This window comes from Rhinoderma darwinii, chromosome 5, assembly GCF_050947455.1.
Source record: "Rhinoderma darwinii isolate aRhiDar2 chromosome 5, aRhiDar2.hap1, whole genome shotgun sequence".
NCBI classification, from domain to species: Eukaryota; Metazoa; Chordata; class Amphibia; order Anura; family Rhinodermatidae; genus Rhinoderma; species Rhinoderma darwinii.
In genome coordinates, this window is record NC_134691.1 from 96017459 (window position 1) to 96039401 (window position 21943).

The window sequence follows — 21943 nt, forward strand, 5'->3', positions numbered from 1 at the left end:
ATAAGCCCTCACATCGCTCTTTTGATGGAAAAATAAAAAAGTTATGGCTCTTGGAATGCGGGGAGTGATAAACGAAAAAATGGTTCAGTGCTTAAGGGGTTAAACTTGGGGAAAATCGTTTAGAGGAATGTATGTAAATGTTTGTTGGACAGACCCACGGGCACTTTAGTGATGATCCTGTCATTAATTTTATTCAGCACTTAAGAGCATCTTAGGAAATGTCAGACTTGCCAACTTGTTTTTATGGGGTGTTTGGAAATAGAGAAAAATCGGACCAACGGCGCTGCTTAGAGGATGTTTATGAGTAATAGGAGAGTTGGACAACCATCGGAAATCAAAGGACTTTAATGTCAATAGGCTACGCGTTTCGACACCGAACCGGCGTCTTCCTCAGGCCAATACAGACTATGCGGTTTTACCGCCCATTTATAAAAAATGGGGGAGGAAAAAGACCGCCAGAATGGACAGGTTAAAGGTCACAGAAGTAAAGGGCTACAATAACAATAAAAATATACATGGACAATACTTTTACATATAAGAAAAGAACAAGTAGGATGATAATAATACAATAATCCTTCACGTATTAAAAGCGCATATCCATTACAGCCAGAATCGTTATGCCGTAATACTAATAATATAAAACAGGAATATTATTAAACATGCCTGTTATACCTAGTCTCGGAATTAATTCCATGGACTATACATATGTGTTTGATCAATCCTCTAAGCAGCGCCGGTGGTCCGATTTTTCTCTATTTCCAAACACCCCTCAACAGACATCAAGCCTCGCTTGCTGTGTTCAGACCTGGCTGCAGCTTTCCATGCCTTTCTGACACCTAAGGTGTCCACCATCCGAGGTGAGCGGAATTGTCTTATTCATCGTGGCTCTCTAGCCTACCTGTGGTTCATTTGGCTCTTGTGGCGCCGTGTCTTTTTTTGTCTAACTCACTTAGAACTTGTTTTTATGGAACTGACTTCTCTACCAATACTTCTTATGACTATGTTTGAACTCTGCAATGATGATAAGCAAATAATATTGGATCTTATTGCAAGGACCCTCAGCAGCGAAGGTTCAGGGCAGGGAAGAAAAAATAATGGAAACAATCCATGTTAAAATCAATGGACCCGCTGGAACCTCCAAAGCAAAAGACACTCTTTGTAGCAGCTCTCCACTCTGGCTAATAAATAAGGGTCCTTACTGGGAACCCCCACTCTAAAAATTAAAAATAGGGTATTTAAAAAAAGGAAACCTGTCATCAGCATTTCACCTATTGAACCCTACTCACCCCTCACTGGCCGCTGCTCTCAAAAGTTAATTGCCGTTATCCCCTCTCCTAAACTCCTCCTCTGACTGTAAATAACGGTCTGCAAACATTTTGCGCCTTTTATGGTAATAATCCAGCAGACTCATTCGTTCCCCTTCTTATGCCCGCTCGCCGCAGAAAACTGGCCCACCCTGAATGCGGTCAATCAAAACTAAGCTATCACTCAAAAGTAAGGATCCGGGGTTAACTCGGGAAGGGTTGAGGTATGAAGATATGACTTTTCGAACTAAGATATGATTATTTTATGCTCATTAGCATACGGCACAGGAACACTAAAAAACTGAATACTAAAGGTACAGAGCTGACTAAGAACACAATTATAGATTATATAGAAATGATTTTTCACCCACTTCTACCCGGTATTGCTTGTTTAATATTTGAAATGCTGGTGACAGGTTCCCTTTAAACCGACGTAGATCTATATATAATTTGTAACAGGAACTTTTTAGTATGTACAATGTTTACAATAAAACATTGATGTTAATGTTTTAGCCATTTTTATATTCACAGAACTGGTAAAAAAATTAAACCTTCAAAAGCGATTTATATATATATATATATATATATATATATATATATATATATGTGTGTATATCAGTGTGTTTGGCGCAACTTTCTAATTAGTTTTTATTAAAATTTATTTGTACTTTTTGAGTTACAGCTGCTTTGTATAATGTATAGAGAGGAGCTGTATCTAGCGCTGAATCCTGTATCTGTCAGGTCAGCGGCACTGATGAGTTCGGTGTCAGCGGGAGACACGCAGGATCCACCTGTTATCCATCACATCTAAGTTCATAATGGATTCAGGTCTCGGCGCATGATACAGCTGCTCTATATACAGAATACTAAACAGCTGTATCTCAAAAAGTTAAAATTATTTTAAAATAAAAACTAAATAAAAGTTGCATTAAACACACTGATAGACATTTTTATTAAAATAAATAGCTTTCAAAGGTGTACATAGCGTTTAAGCTTCTCTTCGGAGAACATATTGTACAATCTCGGAGCAATTGACCAGTTCTTTTTTTCTCCTTGAAAACCATCAACCCCCTTTACCAGCATTGATGCTACCTCAGCAGGGGTTCTGAAGCCTCATTGATTGTTTTATATATCGTAACACTTGATAGTAAGAATTCTTATAATGAAATTTGTATCTTACACAACATTTGTAGCGGGTCCTCCAGTGTCTAAATCCAAAGCTGTAACTTTAGTCAAAATAAATTGTATTAAAGCTTCTCCTGATAATCCTGCTGGGATCTGTACATTATAGTTGGAGGGAATAAAGACGGGTCCTTCTTTCACATTTTGGACTTGAACATTTATGTTAGTCACTTTTGCTTGGTATTGAGACATGACAGAAGAATGGAAAGCTGCCCTGTTTCTTACTAGAAACGCTAGATTGGCTGACTTCATTGCTTCATAATCCAATGCCTATAGACCCAAAAAAATCAAGAAACATATTAGACAGATCATTTAAATATCCTACATCTATGACATATCTGCACAATGAGTTATTACAATTAATAGTTATTTAACTGGAACTGGTATTTTTTGTGTCGAGGGGCGGTTATGCCTATTCTACTATTCAGAAGTGAGGGGAATGGCAGATCTTAAAGTCAAGTCCACCCCAGCATTTATAGGCCTATATATATGTACATAAACTACCGTTCAAAAGTTTGGGGTCACCCAGACAATTTTGTGTTTTCCATGAAGATTCACACTTATATTTATCAAATGAGTTGCAAAATTACTTGAATATATAGTCAGGACATTGACAAGGTTAGAAATAATGATTTTTATTTCAAATAATAATTTTCTCCTTCAAACTTTGATTTCGTCAAAGAATGCTCCATTTGCAGCAATTACAGCATTGCAGACCTTTGCCATTCTAGCTGTTAATTTGCTGAGGTTATCAGGAGAAATTTCACCCCATGCTTCCAGAAGGCCCTCACACAAGTTGGATTGGCTTGATGGGCACTTCTTGCGTACCATACGGTCAAGCTGCTCCCACAACAGCTCTATGGGGTTGAGATCTGGTGACTGCGCTGGCCACTCCATTACAGATAGAATACCAGCTGCCTGCTTCTTCCCTAAATAGTTCTTGCATAATTTGGAGGTGTGCTTTGGGTCATTGTCGTGTTGTAGGATGAAATTGGCTTCAATCAAGCGCTGTCCACAGGGTATGGCATGGCGTTGCAAAATGGAGTGATAGCCTTCCTTATTCAAAATCCCTTTTACCTTGTACAAATCTCCCACTTTACCAGCACCAAAGCAACCCAAGACCATCACATTACCTCCACCATGCTTGACAGATGGCGTCAGGCACTCTTCCAGCATCTTTTCAGTTGTTCTGCGTCTCACAAATGTTCTTCTGTGTGATCCAAACACCTCAAACTCCGATTCGTCTGTCCATAACACTTTTTTCCAATCTTCCTCTGTCCAATGTCTGTGTGCTTTTGCCCATATTAATCTTTTCCTTTTATTAGCCAGTCTCAGATATGGCTTTTTCTTTGCCACTCTGCCCTGAAGGCCAGCATCCCGGAGTCGCCTCTTCAATGTAGATGTTGACACTGGCGTTTTGCGGGTACTATTTAATGAAGCTGCCAGTTGAGGACCTGTGAGGCGTCTATTTCTCAAACTAGAGACTCTAATGTACTTGTCTTGTTGCTCAGTTGTGCAGCGGAGCCTCCCACTTCTCTTTCTACTCTGGTTAGAGCCTGTTTGTGCTGTCCTCTGAAGGGAGTAGTACACACCATTGTAGGAAATCTTCAGTTTCTTGGCAATTTCTCTCATGGAATAGCCTTCATTTCTAAGAACAAGAATAGACTGTCGAGTTTCACATGAAAGCTCTCTTTTTGTAGCAATTTTGAGAGTTGAATCGAACCCACAAATGTAATGCTCCAGATTCTCAACTAGCTCAAAGGAAGGTCAGTTTTATAGCTCCTCTAAACAGCAAAACTGTTTACAGCGGTGCTAACATAATTGCACAAGGGTTTTCAAGTGTTTTCTAATCATCCATTAGCCTTCTAACACAGTTAGCAAACACAATGTACCATTAGAACACTGGAGTGATGGTTGCTGGAAATGGGCCTCTATACATCTATGTAGATATTGCATTAAAAAACAGACGTTTGCAGCTAGAATAGTCATTTAGCACATTAACAATGTATAGAGTGTATTTCTGATTAATTTAATGTTATCTTCATTGAAAACAACTGTGCTTTTCTTGCAAAAGTAAGGAAATTTCTAAGTGACCCTAAACTTTTGAACGGTAGTGTACATACCAAATATTTTATTCATATACACTTATACATTATGCATCTTTGTATACACATTTTATGTCAAATACTTTTTAAAGTCCATGACTTGTTTTTGCATTTTGAAAATCCAATAAATATTTGCACAAGGAAATGTTTTGCTGATATTATTCTAGTATATTTTCCCGCTAGCTTACTATGGTCCAATGGTGATGATGTCTATGTTTATGTACATGGGATATATTGTGGAAATTATAAGACCATTCCTAGTGTTGTATTAACACTTGAATTACTGCTTCACAAACTGATGCACCAATGGCATAGCTGAAGGGAGTGCAGATGTAGCAGACACAACATGATCCCTATTGCTGGAGGTCCACATACCACCCAATGCTACTGTAACATCCAAGGCTGTGGACTGTCGTGGTTACTCACCCCTCGACGGCCGCAGCCATGGCCTTGTAAGTGCAAGTCCACATCTCCGCTCCGCTCCGCTCTACATCTATGTCCCGCAGGGTGCGCACGCACACTCGTGCCCGGCCTTAAAGGGCCAGCGCGCCCACATGAAAATATGGTTCTAATTAGCCTAATCCCCCTGGACTGTAAAAGGGCCCCTGCCCTTTCACTCCCTGCCTGAGCGTTGTTTGTATTCCTTTGTTAGTTTTGAAAATGGTCCCTGAGGCGGGATTCACACGACCGGGTCGCGTCCGAGCCCGAGTGCCGGCCGGTAAAATCGGCCATTCTGCCCGGCCGGTTTGCATAAAGTTATGCATCCGTGCCGGGCCAGGCAGATCCGGACAGTGACATCAGCGGCAACTCCTGAAGGGGAATCCCCATGTGTTCGGGGATTCCGCTTCAGGAGTTTCCCCTGATGTCACTGCCCAGATATGGACAGAGACATCAAGCGCTCTGTCCAGGAGCGGAATCCCCGAACACACGGGGATTCCGCTCCTTCAACGAGCTAAAGTGCGGCTAGCACATAGCAGAGCGGGGAGATACCTCCCCGCTCTGCTATAGTGGCGTCGCTACAGTAGTAGCAGCAGCAGCTGCTGCAGCTGCTAGCGGCGCCATCGAAGGTGTCGCCGAGCCAGGGTGCTTTTAACAAGCAGTGGAAGGGAGCCAGCGCAGCGCTCCCTTCCACCTGCTGTACACCCCGGCCCTGCAACACAGTGTACAGCGATGCCATTCGTCAGAATGGCATCAACTCCTCCTCCTCACATGCACTCTGCGCTGTGAGGAGGAGGAGATAGAGCGCAAGCGCCGGGAAACCCGGCCATCACTCGGAACACATTCCGGTGATGGCCGTGTAATACCCGGCCCCATAGACTTCTATGGGAGCCGGGTGCCCGGGCAAAGGTAGAGCATGTCCTATTTTTTGACGGCCGGATTTCCCGGCCGTCAAAAAATCGGTCGTGTGAATAGCCCCATTAGGGGTCTATTATTCCTAATGCAGCCGGGTGCCAGCCGATTTATGAACGGCCGGCACCCGGCCGGGAAACCCTGCCATGTGAATGAGGCCTTAGTCGTATCCTGTTCCCTGTGTTCCCTTGCCCTGCTACCTGTATCCTGTATCCAGTGCTGTATTTGTTCCTGTACCATCTCTAGTGTTGGAGTCATGTTGTGCCGTCTACTACGCCTGCAGACATCTGCCGCTAAGGTCACATCTGTGCCTAAGCCGTTGCTACTGTCTGGACTATTACAGGTACCCTTGTGCTTGGACTTTATATTGACTTGGTACACTGTTGTTTGGCCGGCTGCTACCCCGCTAGGGCGGTGCGGCCTAGTGGGTCTACATACCCACAGATCGTGACAGCTACTAAATGAGCAGAGCACCCTATGTGAGGAGGCACAATTACATAAAATGCTAGATGCACAGTTATGTAATTATGCTATACAGAGATATCTCGCTATATATACACCTGCATTTTACATTGTATATAAACCCTATTCAGTGTGATTATGTATGGCAGGATGTGAAACTGCTGCCTGATGAGTAGTGGGTACAGGAGTAGCATTTGCCTCAGGGCCCACAAGCTTTAAAGGCTATGTAAACCTTTGAAAGCGATTTTTAATAAAAAGGTCAATCAGTGTGTTTTGTGCGAGTTTATAATTAATTTTTATTAAAAATTATATTTACTTTTTGAGATACAGCTGCTCGGTATCCTGTATACAGAGCAGCTGTTTCTAGCGCTGAATCCTGTACCTGTCAGGTCCGTGGGACTGACTGGTTCAGTGACAGTGGGTTCTGCGGTTCTCTGACATACAGGAACCACCTGTTATCCATCACATCTAAGTTCATTACTTAGATTTAATCAATTACAGGTGGATCCTACGTGTCAGGGACACACAGGACCCGCTGACATTGAACCCGTCAGTCCAGCGGACCTGATGGATTCAGGTCTCGGCACACGATACAGCTGCTCTGGACACAATACAAAGCAGCTGAATCTCAAAAAGTATTTTTAATAAAAACTAATTATAAACACAAAAAAACACTGATTGACTTTCGAAGGTTTACGTAGCCTTTAAGTTATGTTCTGAAAAGATCATATATATATATATATATGTCTGTCATGTCACATGCCCAGATACAGTAAATAGGGAAAATTAATTGCATAGAACAATATGGAACAAAAATGCTAAAAATTTAATAATTGTTTTACATCCCTGCATTAGATTTTAATACTTACCATAATGTCAACCAAGATGCCTCTAACCAAAGTAATATTTATTATAGATGCAAAACATTTACCTTGACGATTCTTAAAACACCTTCATTTGTTTGAGCATCTGTTTCAATAGCGAACCATCCTCCTTCATTGCCTGACACTATCTCAAACATGGCAAGCCAATTATCAGAATACACTTCATCTAAATCAAAAACTTGCATCCTTAGATCTGCTAAACCAACCATATTTTCCCTGATTTGAATTGAGTACTGAAAAGAAAAAACAAACAAAAATGTTTAATAACTATACATCTGAGTAGCATGATATGATTTATTAGTATTTCGTTCACTCATCTAAGGCTTCGTTCACATCTGCGTTGGGACTCCGTTCATGGGTTCCGTCTGAGCGTTCAGTCAGGGGAGCTCTTGAACGAAACCCTGACAAAAAAACGGAAACCATAGGTTTCCGTTTGCATCACCATTGATTTCAATCGTGACGGATCTGGTGCAAATGGTTTTCGTTTGTCACTGTTGTTTAACCCCTTCAGGACTGAGCCTGTTTTGGCCTTCAGGACGAAGCCGATTTTTCAAATCTGACGTGTCACTTTATGTGGTAATAACTCCGGAATGCTTTTACCTATCCAAGCGATTCTGAGATTGTTTTCTCGTGACATATTGTACTTTATGTTAGTGAAAAAATTTGGTTCATAAATTCAATATTTATTTGTAAAAACACCAAGATTTCGAGAAAATTTGCAAAAATTAGCATTTTTCTCAATTTAAATGTATCTGCTTGTAAAACAGATAGTAATACCACACAAAATAGTTACTAGTTAACATCCCCCATATGTCTACTTTATGTTGGCATCGTTTTTTGAACATTCTTTTATTTTTCTAGAACGTTACAAGACTTAGAACTTTAGCAGCGATTTCTCATATTTTCAAGAAAATTTCAAAAGGCGATTTTTACAAGGGCCAGTTCAGTTCTGAAGTGGCTTTGAGGGCCTTATATATTAGAAAGTCCCCATAAATCACCCCATTTTGAAAACTGCACCCCTCAAAGTATTCAAAACAGCATTCAGAAAGTGTATTAACCCTTTAGGCGTTTCACAGGAATTAAAGCAATGTAGAGGTGAAAGTTACAAATTTCATTTTTTTTTTACAAAATTCATATGTAATACATTTTTTTCTATACCACAGGAGGTTTTACCCAATAAATGTAACTTATTATTTATTGCCCAGATTCTGCAGTTTTTAGAAATACCCCACATGTGGCCCTAGTGCGGTCATGGACTGAAACACAGGCCTCAGAAGCAAAGGAGCACCTAGTGGATTTTGGGGTCTCCTTTTTTTTGGCATATATTTTAGGTACCATGTCAGGTTTGAAGAGGTCTTGTGGGGCCAAAACAATAAAGACCCCCAAAAGTGACCTCATTTTGGAAACTACACCCCTCATGGAATTTATCTAGGGGTATAATTAGCATTTTGAACCCACAGTTTTTTTGCTAAATTTATTTGAATTAGTTTGTGAAGATGAAAATCTACTTTTTTTCTGAAAAAGCGTAGACATTTTTAATTTTTTCAAGGAATAAAAGAGAAAAAACACCCCAACATATGTAAAGCAATTTCTCCTGATTATAGCAATACCCCATATGTGGTAATAAACTGCTGTTTGGACCCACAGCAGGACTCAGAAGGGAAGGAGCACCATTTGGATTTTGAAATTCTGATTTCGCTGCAATAGTTTTCAGTGCCATGTTGCGTTTGAATTGCACTGGAGGGAACAAAATAGTGGAAACCACCGGAAAGTGACCCCATTTTTGAAACTACACTCATCAAGAAATTTTTATAGGGGTAAAGTTAGCATTTTTACACCACGGTTGTTTTGCTGAATGCATTGGAATTATTCTGTAAAGGTAAAAATCAACTTTTTTTCTGAAAAAAGGTAGCCATTTTTAATTTTTACAAGTAATAAAGGAGAAAAAGCACCCCAACATTTGTAAAACAATTTCTCCCGATTACGGAAATATGCCATATGTGGTAATAAACTGCTGTTTGGACCCACAGCAAGGCTTAGAAGGGAAGGAGCGCTATTTGGCTTTTGGAGCTCAAATTTAGCTGAAATGGTTTTTGGGTGCCATGTCGCATTTGCAAAGCCCCTGAGAGGCCAAAACAGTGGAAACCCCCCAAAAGTGGAAATTACACTACTTAAAGAATTTATCTAGGGATATAGTGGGCATTTAGACCCCACAAGTCTTATGCAGGATTTATTAGAATTAGGCCATGAAAATGAATATCAACATTTCTTCCACTAAAATTTTGCATTTTTTTCAATTTTACAAAGGATAAAGGGGTAAAAAGCTGCCCAACATTTGTAAAGCAATTTCTCCCGAGTATGGCAATACCCCACGTTTGGTCATAAATGTTTTTTCATTAGAAAGTAATTAACCCTTTCTGGACTGATCCATTTTTTTTCTTTTCCTGTTTAGTTTTTTTCCTCCCCGCGTTCCAAGAGCCACAACTTTTTTATTTTTCAGTCAATAGAGCGGTATGAGGGCTTATTTATTGAGGGACGAGCGTTCGTTTTTATTGGTACCATTTTTTGGTACATACAACTTTTTGAGCACTTTTAATTACATTTTTAGGTAGAGCGAAGGTGACCAAAAAAACTGTGATTTTGCAGTTTTAAATTCTTTATTTTTCACGTGAGACACTCCGTACATCACCCCTCACACTAAGACATGCTATGTTGTGGTGCGCGAAGGGGTTAATGCGCAGCGCATGGTGCGGAGTGAAAATTACAATTTTCCACTCATATGCCATTTTAGTGCACTATATGTTATGCCCAGTTTGTGCCACTGAAGACAAATACCTCATAAAATATTAACCGGGTTCTCCCGGGTATGGCGATGCCATATCTGTGGGCGTAAACTGGTGTTTGGGCACGCTGCAGGGCTCAGAAGGGAGGGACGCCATTTGGCTTTTGGGGCGCAGATGTAGCTTGGTAGTTCTGTTTGGGGTTTTACTGGTGTTTCAGTTTGTAATGGGGGGGCATATGTAATCTGTGCGGAGTACATCAGGGTGTAATAAGAGGGTATAATAATGCAGTAAATAAATTATAATCCGCAGATCTGTGGCCGGTATCGCACTGATAAATGGTGTCGGATCTTATCTGCTTTTGGAACACTGCACATTTTGCATCGCCATATTCTGAGAGCCAGAACTTTTTTATTTTTTCACCACCGGAGCTGTGTGAGGGTTTATTCTTTGCGGGACAATCTGTAGGTTTTCATTGGTACCATTTTGGGGTACCAGAATTTTTTTTGATCACGTTTTATTCCATTTTTTGGCAAGCAAGGTGACCAAAAACCATCAATTCTGGCAATGTTTTTTATTCGTTTTTTTATGGCCTTCACCCTGGGCTATAAATGACCATTATACTTTATTCTGCCGGTCGATACGATTACAGCGATACCAGATGTATATAATTTTTTTATGTTTTGCAGCGTTTGTGCAATAAAATCACTTATTTATAAAATAAATAAATTTTTGTGTCACCATATTCTGAGAGCCATAACGTTTATATTTTTCAGTCAAAAAAGCACTGTAAGGGCTTGTTTTTTTTTTTGCGGGACGGGATTTAGTTTGTATTGGTACCATTTTGGCATACATGCGACTTTTTGATCACTTTTTATTGTATATTTTGGGAGGGTTGGTAACCAAAAAATTGTGATTCGGGCACTGTTTTTCGTTTATTTTTTCGCAGTGTTCACCTTGCGGGAAAAATAATATTACAGTTTTAAAGTTGGGGTCGTTACGAACGCGGCGATACCAAATATGTGTACTTTTTTTAACGCGTTAATTTTTTTCCTATAATAAAACACTTATTATAGGAAAAAAAGCATTCTTTGTTTATGTCACTTATAACTTTTATTTTTACACTTTTTAAAAATATTTTTATTATCTTTTTTTTACTTTTTTCACTTGTTCCACTAGGGGACACTTAGACTTGCAGCTCTAATCGCTGCTGGAACACATTACACTACATACGTAGTGTAATGTGTTCTAACTGTCATTGTGACGTGACAGTGACACTGACAGGAAGCATCGGAGGACCGGCCAGAGGCTGATCCTCCTAGGCTTCCGTACATGGCAACCCGGAGGTCATTGTCTGGCCTCTGGTTGCCATGATAAGGATCGCCAGCCCTCGCAAATACATGTGGGGGGCTGCCGATCCGCTGTAAACCTCTTCGATGTGGTGATCGCAATCGACCACCGCATCGAAGGGGTTAATTGCCAATTTCAGCGGCGACAGGCCGCTGATCGGCAATGGGGAGAGCAGGGCTGACACCCTGCACAGTTAACCGCCGCTGCGGTGTAGCGCCACGCGGCGGTTAACTGTTAAAGCGCGGACGTAACTGCACGCCCAGGTGCGCGAAGTTACTGCTCACCTGGACGTACAGTTACGCCAAGTTGCGGGAAGGGGTTAAGGGTTATGTCGTTTTGACGGAATGAATAGTGCAGTTGACTACGGTATTGATTCCGTAAAAACGACGGAACACTTAGGCTTCATGCACACGACCGTAGCCATGTGCATGGCCGTGATTTTCGGGTCGGCCGGCCGCGGATTGACACCCGCAGGCCGCCCGCAAATCACGGGCCGTGCACATGGCCGCATGCATTATTTCCTATGAGCCCATGTCCGTTCTTTCTGCGGTCCAGGCTCCTGAGCCATGCACGGACCGTGGAAAACACGGTCGACGGTCGTGTGCATGGGCTCATAGGAATGAATGGGCCCGCAATTCTCCCGTGGATTTTTGAGAGAATTGCGGCCACAAAAGCACGTTCGTGTGCATGGGGCCTTAAACAACGGTGACAAATGGAAACCATTTGCACCGGATCAGTCAATATTAAAATCAATGGTGATGCAAACGGAAGCCTATGGTTTCCGTTTGTTACAGTCAGGGTTCCGTTCATGGGTTCCCCTGACGGAAAGCTCAGACGGAAACCATGAACCCAACTCAGATGTGAACGACGCCTAAGGACATTTAGCAGAATTCTTAATGTAAATTTTAATAACCTCAATATGTTTTTGCAGTGGCTACTGTTTGTAAGAGTACATGCCTAAAGAGTATATTAAATCTCTATATGCAGTAGTGATGTGTACTCACCGAATCAAACTCAAGTGTAGGGAAGTTGTCATTCACATCTAAAATTTTGATGTCGGTACCACATTGTCCAGACATTCCACCAGCAGCTCCATTCAAGTCTGATCCACTAACAATAAGGCTATAGCCATCTACCGTCTAGAATAAAAGACACCATTTAAATAAGTCCTACTCAGAAGAGACTTTACAATAACAGATATATATTTTCTTATTATACTTTATATAGCATTATGATTTTTAAATAGCTTTGTGGTAGCCTTGAGATGTAAGATTTCTAAAGCATACCTCTCGGTCCAGAGTATTAGACATGGTGAAGACTTGGCCTGTATATTGATTCATAATGAACATTGCAGGATCACTGGGAGATTGGGATATTATTCTATAAGCAATTTGAGAATTGACTGTATTTTCTTCATCTGCATCAGTGGCGACGATCTGCATCACTAGAGTGTCTAAAACACACAAATAAAAGAATAAAAATGGATCTATGAGATTCATTCTATATTGAAGACTGTTTGACTTTTCTGGGCTGATGTTAAAGAGGCTCTGTCACCACATTATAAGTGTCCTATCTCCTACATAAGGAGATCGGCGCTATAATGTAGGCGACAGAAGTGCTTTTTATTTAAAAAAACAATCTATTTTGACCACTTTATTAGCGATTTTAGCTTTATGCTTTATGCTAATGAATTATATATGGAACATGTTAGACTGTGTTCACACTGCGTTTGCAGTATACGTTTAACTTATATCCCAAGAAAGCTTCCTGCGTATCAGTTACGCTGGGTTCACACGTGGCGGAATTTCACTTAAATTCCGCTGCGGACACTCCGCAGCGTTAATCCGCAGCGGAGCCGTTTGTCCATTGACTTACACTTTAATTTAGCAGTGTTCGTTTAGACGAGGCGTAAAATTCCGCTGCGGAGCATAGGCTGCGGAGCGGAATTTGGTGTCCGCAGCATGCTCTGTCTGTTGCGGAGCAGTGGCGGACTCATGGCGGAATTTCTCCATTGACTTCAATGGAGAGTCAAAATTCCGCAATGAAGTCCGCAGATCTTATGTGTGCTGCGGAGCGTATTGGTTTTACTACCATGACATTTCTTCATTCTGGCTGGACCTATGTATTTCTAGGTCTACAGCCAGACTGAGGAAGTCAATGGGGCTCCCGTAATAACGGGAGCGTTGCTAGGAGACGTCTGTAAATAGTCACTGTCCAGGGTTCTGAAAGAGTTAAGCGATCGGCAGTAACTGTTTCTGCACCCGGGACAGTGACTACCGATCCCAATATACAGTTACCTGTAAAAACAATAGAAGTTCATACTTACCGAGAACTCCCTGCGTCTGTCTCCAGTCCGGCCTCCCAGGATGACGTTTCAGTCTAAGTGACGGCTGCAGCCAATCACAGGCCAAGCACAGGCTGCAGCGGTCACATGGACTGGCGCGTCATCCAGGGAGGTCGGGCTGGATGCCGAAAGAGGGACGCGTCACCAAGACAACGGCCGGTAAGTATGAAAATCGTTTACTTTCACTAGGGAAAGTGCTGTCCCTTCTCTCTATCCTGCACTGATAGGGAGAAGGGAAGCACTTTACCCGCAGTCCGCAGCAGCTAGTCCGCATCAATGTACTGCACATTTTGTGCAGATCCGCAGCAGAATCTGCAACGCAGATTCTGTGCGGCATTGATGCGGACAGTTGCGGAGGAAATCCGCCACGTGTGGTCATGCCCTTAAAAGTATCCATAGGCCCCATTCACCCGATCAGGCTGGTATATGTCGGTATACATTTATGTTTTTTTGCTGGACAGAATAGCGTAGTTGACTATTAAGAGGCATTCAGTAAAGAAACATATACCGCTCGGTATACATTTTTTTTAGCATGGGAACCTATGGGTGTTATGTGGCATTGTTTGGCATACATCACAGGCATTGGTTTTACGTGTACTGTATGTCATGAACCTTTCATGACGTATAAGTTAAATGGATGCCATTAGAGCATATGAGAGATGGATGCCTATGACGGCTACCTAAGGCTGGATTCACACGAGCATGTTCGGTCCGTAAAGGACTGAACGTATTTCGGCCGCAAGTCCCGGACCGAACATACTGCAGGGAGCCGGGCTCCTAGCATGATAGTTATGTATGACGCTAGGAGTCCCTGCCTCGCTGTAGGACAACTGTCCCATACTGTAATCATGTTTTCAGTACGGGACAGTAGTTCCACGGACTCATACGCCCGGCTCCCTGCAGTGTGTTCGGTCCGGGACTTGCGGCCGAAATACGTTCCGTCCTTTACGGACCGAACATGCTCGTGTGAATCCAGCCTAACAGTTGCATTAATCATCCATAGGATATAATGGTATTTGTTTAAGTAATTTGTCATCATAAACTCTCATGATGTATGAGTTAAACAGATCCCATATTATCCTATCGGTGAAGGACGCCACTGGCATCCGTCACTCAATCCATTTAACATATACTGTACTTTGGGAACTTTTCTCGCCGTATCTATGTCAAACGGAGACAATAAACGTAGTGTGAACATTTAAGGTACAGATTTTGCATTGATGCCCAGGAGTCTCAAGTTACACTCTGTTTGTTTGGTCCGGTTTATTTTCCTCCATACATCACCTTTGTATCCTATAAGCGTATAGCGATTATATCACCATAATATGCTGCCATATTTAAAGGCAGCATAGAGATCTGCTGGACTATTAGCCCAAACAGCACAAAATAATATGACCTAACACAGAATACAGAGTTATGATTCCGCTGTATTCATGAGGGGGGCGCTCCCCCTGTCCCCTCACCTTTGACATATGGTGATAGATCTGCTTTATATTCTGTGGACTCACAAGAAGAAGATAATTGTTTTATGTAGCTATAATTCATGCACTTTGGTCTGTTCCCCCTTTTTCCTATGCAATTATAGCAGATGTGAGTATAGAGCTACTCTTCCCATTTTTTCCCATCCCTTGGGCTCATTTCTTTACACATTTGTTCATTTTTTTCTATTCTTAGAGAGTGGGAGGCTTGCACATGTTCACATTACCTTGAATTTTATTGTTTTTTTTTTAGAACATGCATCACTTACTTGCTTTACTATTCTCTTCTACGGAGCCAAAAAAAACACTCTGGGAGAATACTGGTGAATTGTCATTGATGTCCAAGACCCTCACCCGCAGCTGTAGCGGCTTCTCTACCTCTTGACCGGAAGCGGACAAAGCATGGACCGTAATCTAAAATAATCATTAAAACAATATAATAAATGTACTAATGGTGATGAATGATAAAGCTTTAAAATTATTGGTTGCAGATAGGAAAATGGTGATGATTTAACATCAGTTATTTAGTCACCAAATTAAATGAAACTATCGCAATGTGTATTAAGTAATGTAACTTACAAATAACATTGATATTTCTTCACGGTTCACAACAACTCCAGTCACGTTCAGGTATCCTGTTTTAGGGTCTATTATAAAGAGCCTATAGGGAGGTTGATCCACACCTTGTCCGGACACTTGATAGTGTATAATACCTTTTTTCACCTCAATGTCAGAATGGACCTGTCAACATAAAGATAATACATTTTTGTATTATGTTTAACACAATATGCTAATGATTTCAATATTGCTTTACTTTAGAACCCCGAATCACATGGCAGAGTACACCATTATGGAAGAAGATGGTGCTCTGGTCAGGAAGCCATGGATGATCTCTTTTGAGAGCTTCTGACTGCCCACAACTAGACTGTTGTATATTGGTATAGTAGAGTGCCACAAGATAGGAGAGCACACATCCTACTGTCCTTATTGCATATACTGGCTCGGAGGCTTGTGCCTATGATTATGAATATGAAAATTAGTGGAACTTTGCATTAGATAAACAATATGAGCCATGGCAGTTTTTGTACAGAAGCAGTAGATAGGGAGGGGGTACATTCAATGTATGAGAATGACTGCCCGGACATCTAACCATATCTTCTGAATAATACAGTAATCCATTTGACACTCACTTTTATTAATATATAATACTTAAAACTGTTGTTTGTATAAAATAAATAATGGGAAACTTTTGTTCTGACGTAAATCCTGCAGAATTTAAGTCCATCCTGAGTACAGTTTAAATTGTTACCTTTGCTAGAGGATTTCTGTATCTGTTGTCTTCTTCTTCTCTTATATTTACCGGGGGCACAATCCATTCACGCTTTTGTCGTTTATGATGAAAGTCTTCCCATGATATCTGACCTTTTAAATCTTTTCCTTTGTTTACCTGCAGAAAAAATATATATATAAAAATTCAGCTATATATAGTTCATTAGAATTCATGTAACCCAATTTATCCCATTAATTGATAAATAGAAGTCTCTAACTTGGGCTCAGTTCACATTGTACATTTTGTTTTTAACATGGGAGCCTACGGGTAATGTATGCCACTGCTCGGCAAATGTCAAAGGCATCTATCAAACGTATAGGTCATGACATTTTCAATAGGTTTCATGATGTATACATTAAACAGAAGCCATAGTAGCCTATATGTGACAGATTCCCAACCTTGTCATCAATCCCCCATATGTTATTATGGCATCCGTTTAAGGTAAACGTCATGAAAAGTTCATGATGTATACTTTAAATGGATGCCATAATAGTTTATGGGTGTAGGATGCCACTGTTAGGCATCTGTCACAACCTCCGTTTAATGTATGGCTCGGTACCTTTTCACAGCATATATGCTAAACAGTCCAAATAACGCAATGTGAACAGGGCCTTACATGAGTGCTCAGCAGTAAGTCAGCCATGCATATTAGGCTCTGTTCACATCTGCGTTGGGGTCCCGTTCTAACGTTCTGTCGGAGGTTTGACGGAAACCTCCGACGGAACGTCAGAACGGGACCCCAACGCAGATGTGAACAGAGCCTTACAGGGGTTTTTCCGGTGTCTTACATTGTAGTTTGGTAATTTTCTAATATACTCAGTGTTTATATTCCAGTCAGTAGATCAAAATATTTTTGTCTACATCCAGAGACTGAAAACTCATGCACACCTATTCCTGCTCACAGCTGAGGATTTGTTACAATTGTATCCAGTCTAGCTCATTCTTTGTGAGCCAAAGAGCCTGTACTCTAAGCTGTTTACATGTGATCAGTACTGATAGAATATAGTACCATGCTGTCATATTTAATTTGTAAAAAAAAGAAGCAATATTTTACAATAAAAAATAGAAAATAAACAATATAATACCTGGACTTTCCAGTTACAGCTGCATTGCGAGCATATCTAGAAAACAAAAAATACTGAGGTTACTACAGGAAGATTATGTGATCTATGAATGTGCTTGAATCCATTCCTGATAGGGCCCATTCACACAAACGTGTTTTTGCGGCCGCAATTCACCTGCAAATTTGCGGGTGAATTGCGGCCCCAATAATTTCTATGGGCCCATACATACGACCTTGGTTTCCACGGTCCGTTATTTACCCGGGAGCCTGGACCGCAAAAAGATAGGACATGTCTTATTAGGGCATGACCACACATGGCGGAATTCCTCCGCAACTGTCCGCATCAATGCCGCACCTAATCCGGGTTGCGGATTACGGCTGCGGATCTGCACAAAATGTGCAGAAAATTGATGCGGACTGGCCGCTGCGGACTGCAGGAAAAGTGCTTCCCTTCTCCCTATCAGTGCAGGATAGAGAGAAGGGACAGCACTTTCCCTAGTGAAAGTAAAAGAAATTCATACTTACCGCCCGTTGTCTTGATGACGCGTCCCTCCTTCGGCATCCAGCCCGACCTCCCTGGATGACGCGCCAGTCCATGTGACCGCTGCAGCCTGTGCTTGGCCTGTGATTGGCTGCAGCCGTCACTTACACTGAAACGTCATCCTGGGAGGCCGGACTGGAGACAGACGCAGGGAGTTCTCGGTAAGTATGAACTTATATTTTTTTTTACAGATACATGTATATTGAGATCGGTAGTCACTGTCCCGGGTGCAGAAACAGTTACTGCCGATCGCGTAACTCTTTCAGCACCCTGGACAGTGACTATTTACAGACGTCTCCTAGCAACGCTCCCGTCATTACGGGAGCCCCATTGACTTCCTCAGTCTGGCTGTAGACCTAGAAATACATAGGTCCAGCCAGAATGAAGAAATGTCATGGTAGTAAAAACAATACGCTCCGCAGCACACATAAGATCTGCGGACTTCATTGCGGAATTTTGACTCTCCATTGAAGTCAATGGAGAAATTCCGCCATGAGTCCGCCACTGCTCCGCAACAGACAGAGCATGCTGCGGACACCAAATTCCGCTCCGCAGCCTATGCTCCGCAGCGGAATTGTACGCATCGTGTAAACGAACACTGCGAAATTAAAGTGAAAGTCAATGGAGAAACGGCTCCGCTGCGGATTAACGCTGCGGAGTGTCCGCAGCGGAATTTAAGTGAAAATCCGCCATGTGTGAACCCGCCCTTACTGTTGCATTTTGCAGTCCAGGCTCATTGAAATGAATGTACACGGCCATGTGCATGGCCAGCGATTTGCGGGCGGCCCGTGGATGACACTCCGCTGCCGTCCGAGCGGCAAATCACAGGCCGTGCACACCACTGCGGTCGTGTGCATGAGCCCTTACTTTTTGGGTCAGTTCACCCTTACTGTACATTTGAAACACAACATGCGAACTATAATATATAAAATAGGAAAGTAGAAAGGGCAGGTTTCATTGAAAGAACTGGAGCAGAAAACAGAATACAGCTCTGCTTGACCAATAAAGGGAAGTTGTATGCGAGACGTCATACTTTCTATTAAAAAGTTCTTGAGTATGCTGGGTTTACACACAGATCTCCGACTAAGGCCTTGTGCACACAGTGCAGATTTGATGCAGATTTTGCATGTATTTTTAACCCAAATCCAAGAAGGAACCTAAACAGGAGAATTATATAAAGGAAGGCCTTAAGAAGCACTCCACTTTTTTTTATTGCACCCTCCATTTCTACATTGGTGTTTCAGTGGGCTGCTGTGTGCAGAAATACCGATCCCCGCATCTTGTCGTTTTCGGGTCCAGCGCCACTCAAGTGATCTTCCCTCTGACTTGTCTTGAATCGCTCTGCCTTTAAGAAAACCAGAAGTAAGACTCTCCATGCATTCTTAAGGAGCCTCGTTCTGTCTCCCATAGGAATGCATTGAGAGCCTGAGTTCCGGTTTATTCAAAAGCACAGTGACTCCAGACAAGTCAGAGGGAAGATCACGTGAGCGGCACTGGACCCGAAAAAGACAAGATGCGGGGATCGGTAAGTTTCTACGCACAGGACCTCACTGAAACAGCTATGTACAAATGGAGGGGGAAATAAATAAAAAAAAGTGGAGTGCTACTTTAAAGTGTCTCCTCTACTGAATCCAATTCTGGTTTTGGTTTAAAATATAAACGCTAAATCTGCATTAAATCTGCACTGTGTGAACAAGGCCTAATAAGACCATTATCCGTATCTGTAAGGATCTATTCACATCACGTCTGAGCCTTCAGTTGGAGGTAAACATTGGGAGAATTTTACAACGTATACCCCCAAAGGAAGCCACGAATTGGCATACCTAGGCATATCTGGCTAATAGGCTACCATTGTAAGGAAAATGTATACCTCATGGTATGCGTTTTTGTTTTACTCAAAGACTACTGTCTGCAAAAATGTGACTTGTAATATATATTTTTTTTGTTCGTCAATGGGTGCAGCTAGGCGTGTATGGCATTGTGGGCAAATTACGGCTGATCATTCGCCACTTTGCGTAAATACGTTCTGTTGTCATACGCTTTTTTTTCACTACATCCATGATCTGCTAGTTTAGTCCGGCATATTAATGGTCAGATCGTTTGTACGTCCGATTGATCGGCCACATTATAGCTGATTTTAATCTTGAGTATGGCGAGTTTGAGATTATCCCTGCAAAATAATATTAAATGATGGAAAAGGTCACATAGGCAGTATTATTTTTATTTTCTGATGGTGCTCATAGACATGAAACTTATCACCCAATCCAGCACCACCACCTTAATAAATAAAGTTCAGGAGTCATTTAAGAACATGGCTGGTTGCCGGTGGTTCATCAGTCCTCTTTTCATATAACACGGGAATCATATATGCTTACTGATGTTTATGCAAGAATTTTGGCATAAATTGGCAAAACAATCTAGCACTTGCCGATCTCTTTCCCCTAAAATCAGTTGGCTAGGGCTATCTACTATGTATTGCTCACTTTAGTGAAGCTGCATTGTTTAGGAATTGTAAAGTATCAGATATCTGGAACTCTGCCTGGGATACCGCTTTAAAAGCAGAATGTAAAAGATATCATTTTATATTTATCTTTGATTATCCCTCAATAAACAATCTAAAATTACCAAGAATTCTCAAAGTACATGTGATCAGTTCATAGACTATAAATACACAGTAGACCGTCTAGTGTGAACTTACAGTCTGTGAACTGATCACATGTACTTTGGGAAATCTTGGACATTTTATATTGTTTATTGAGGGATAATAAAAAATTTATATAAACCAGAGAATTGGGGAAAGTAAGAAGAGATGTATGTTATATTGACCTCTATTAGAGTTTAGTGATCTCCTGTACCTCAGAATTTTACTTACTGGGGATCATCCGCATTGCGGCAGAAATTTCTTTGGTAGCTACGTTTGACAGGCATATTGATGTCTTGGAAGTGACAGGGAATGGGGTTGACATACCACAGGTCTACCCCCTATAACTTGCAATACAGGGTCCAAAAAAAGACTACTATTGATCTCTCAATGACGACCAAGTAAAAGCAGTAAAATAGTTCTTTCAAAATGTAACATAAGAGTTTTTGTTTTATTCTGTAGAGAGAAGCTACACCTTTTAGGCAGACAGTAGCTTTGACTGATATAGAAGCAGGTCTTCATAAAAAGCTTTCTTTCTCTCTAATAAGGATCCCCAATCTCTCCCTCTCTCACTCACCCTCTTTCTCTATCCCTTTTCTCTCTCTCCCCCTCGCTCTTTCCTCACTCCTCTCTCTTTTTCTGCCTCCTCCCTCTTTTGCTCTCATTTCTCCCTCCCTCTGCTCTCTCTCCTTCCTCCCCCTATATCTTTCTCTCTCTTTTTCTCCTCTCTCCCTCTTTCTCTCTCCTCCCTCTCTTTCCCTCCTCTCTCTCTCCCATCTCTCTCTCTCCCTCCCTCCCTCTCTCTCTACCTGTCTCTACCACTCTCTCTCACTCTCTCTCTCTCTCTCTCTCTATCCCTCTCTACCTCTCTACCTCCCCAGGTTTAGTTTGATTTCCTGTGTTTTGTAATAAATAACTTTCATAACTATAATTACAGATCACTCATTTAATAGAAACTCAGATACTGCTGATAAAAAAAAAAGCCAAACAACATAAAAAGTCTGTGCTCTCTCTTTTTTTTTTTCTTGTTATGTTGGACAGTACAAACAATTCTTAATCTAGCCATAAACAAAGGATGAAATGATCGGTTTGACTGCTGACATACACTATTCAAAGCGATTTATTTGGA

General features: G+C 41.5%; 1 protein-coding gene across 1 annotated transcript in view; it reads right to left on the reverse strand.

Moving 5' to 3' along the window:
* LOC142652480 (desmoglein-4-like) overlaps window positions 1-21479 on the reverse strand; it is a 32409-nt gene extending 10930 nt beyond the window's left edge. Inside the window, exons 1-11 of the mRNA XM_075828115.1 lie at window positions 21392-21479; window positions 20657-20723; window positions 20280-20343; window positions 17655-17690; window positions 16549-16686; window positions 15819-15980; window positions 15509-15653; window positions 12704-12870; window positions 12422-12556; window positions 7335-7520; window positions 2485-2756 (exon numbers count right to left, since the gene is read on the reverse strand). Of these exons, the coding sequence (XP_075684230.1) occupies window positions 2485-2756; window positions 7335-7520; window positions 12422-12556; window positions 12704-12870; window positions 15509-15653; window positions 15819-15980; window positions 16549-16686; window positions 17655-17690; window positions 20280-20343; window positions 20657-20723; window positions 21392-21479 (1460 nt within the window). The remainder of the gene's footprint in view (window positions 1-2484; window positions 2757-7334; window positions 7521-12421; window positions 12557-12703; window positions 12871-15508; window positions 15654-15818; window positions 15981-16548; window positions 16687-17654; window positions 17691-20279; window positions 20344-20656; window positions 20724-21391) is intronic.
* Between the last annotated feature and the right edge of the window lie 464 nt (window positions 21480-21943).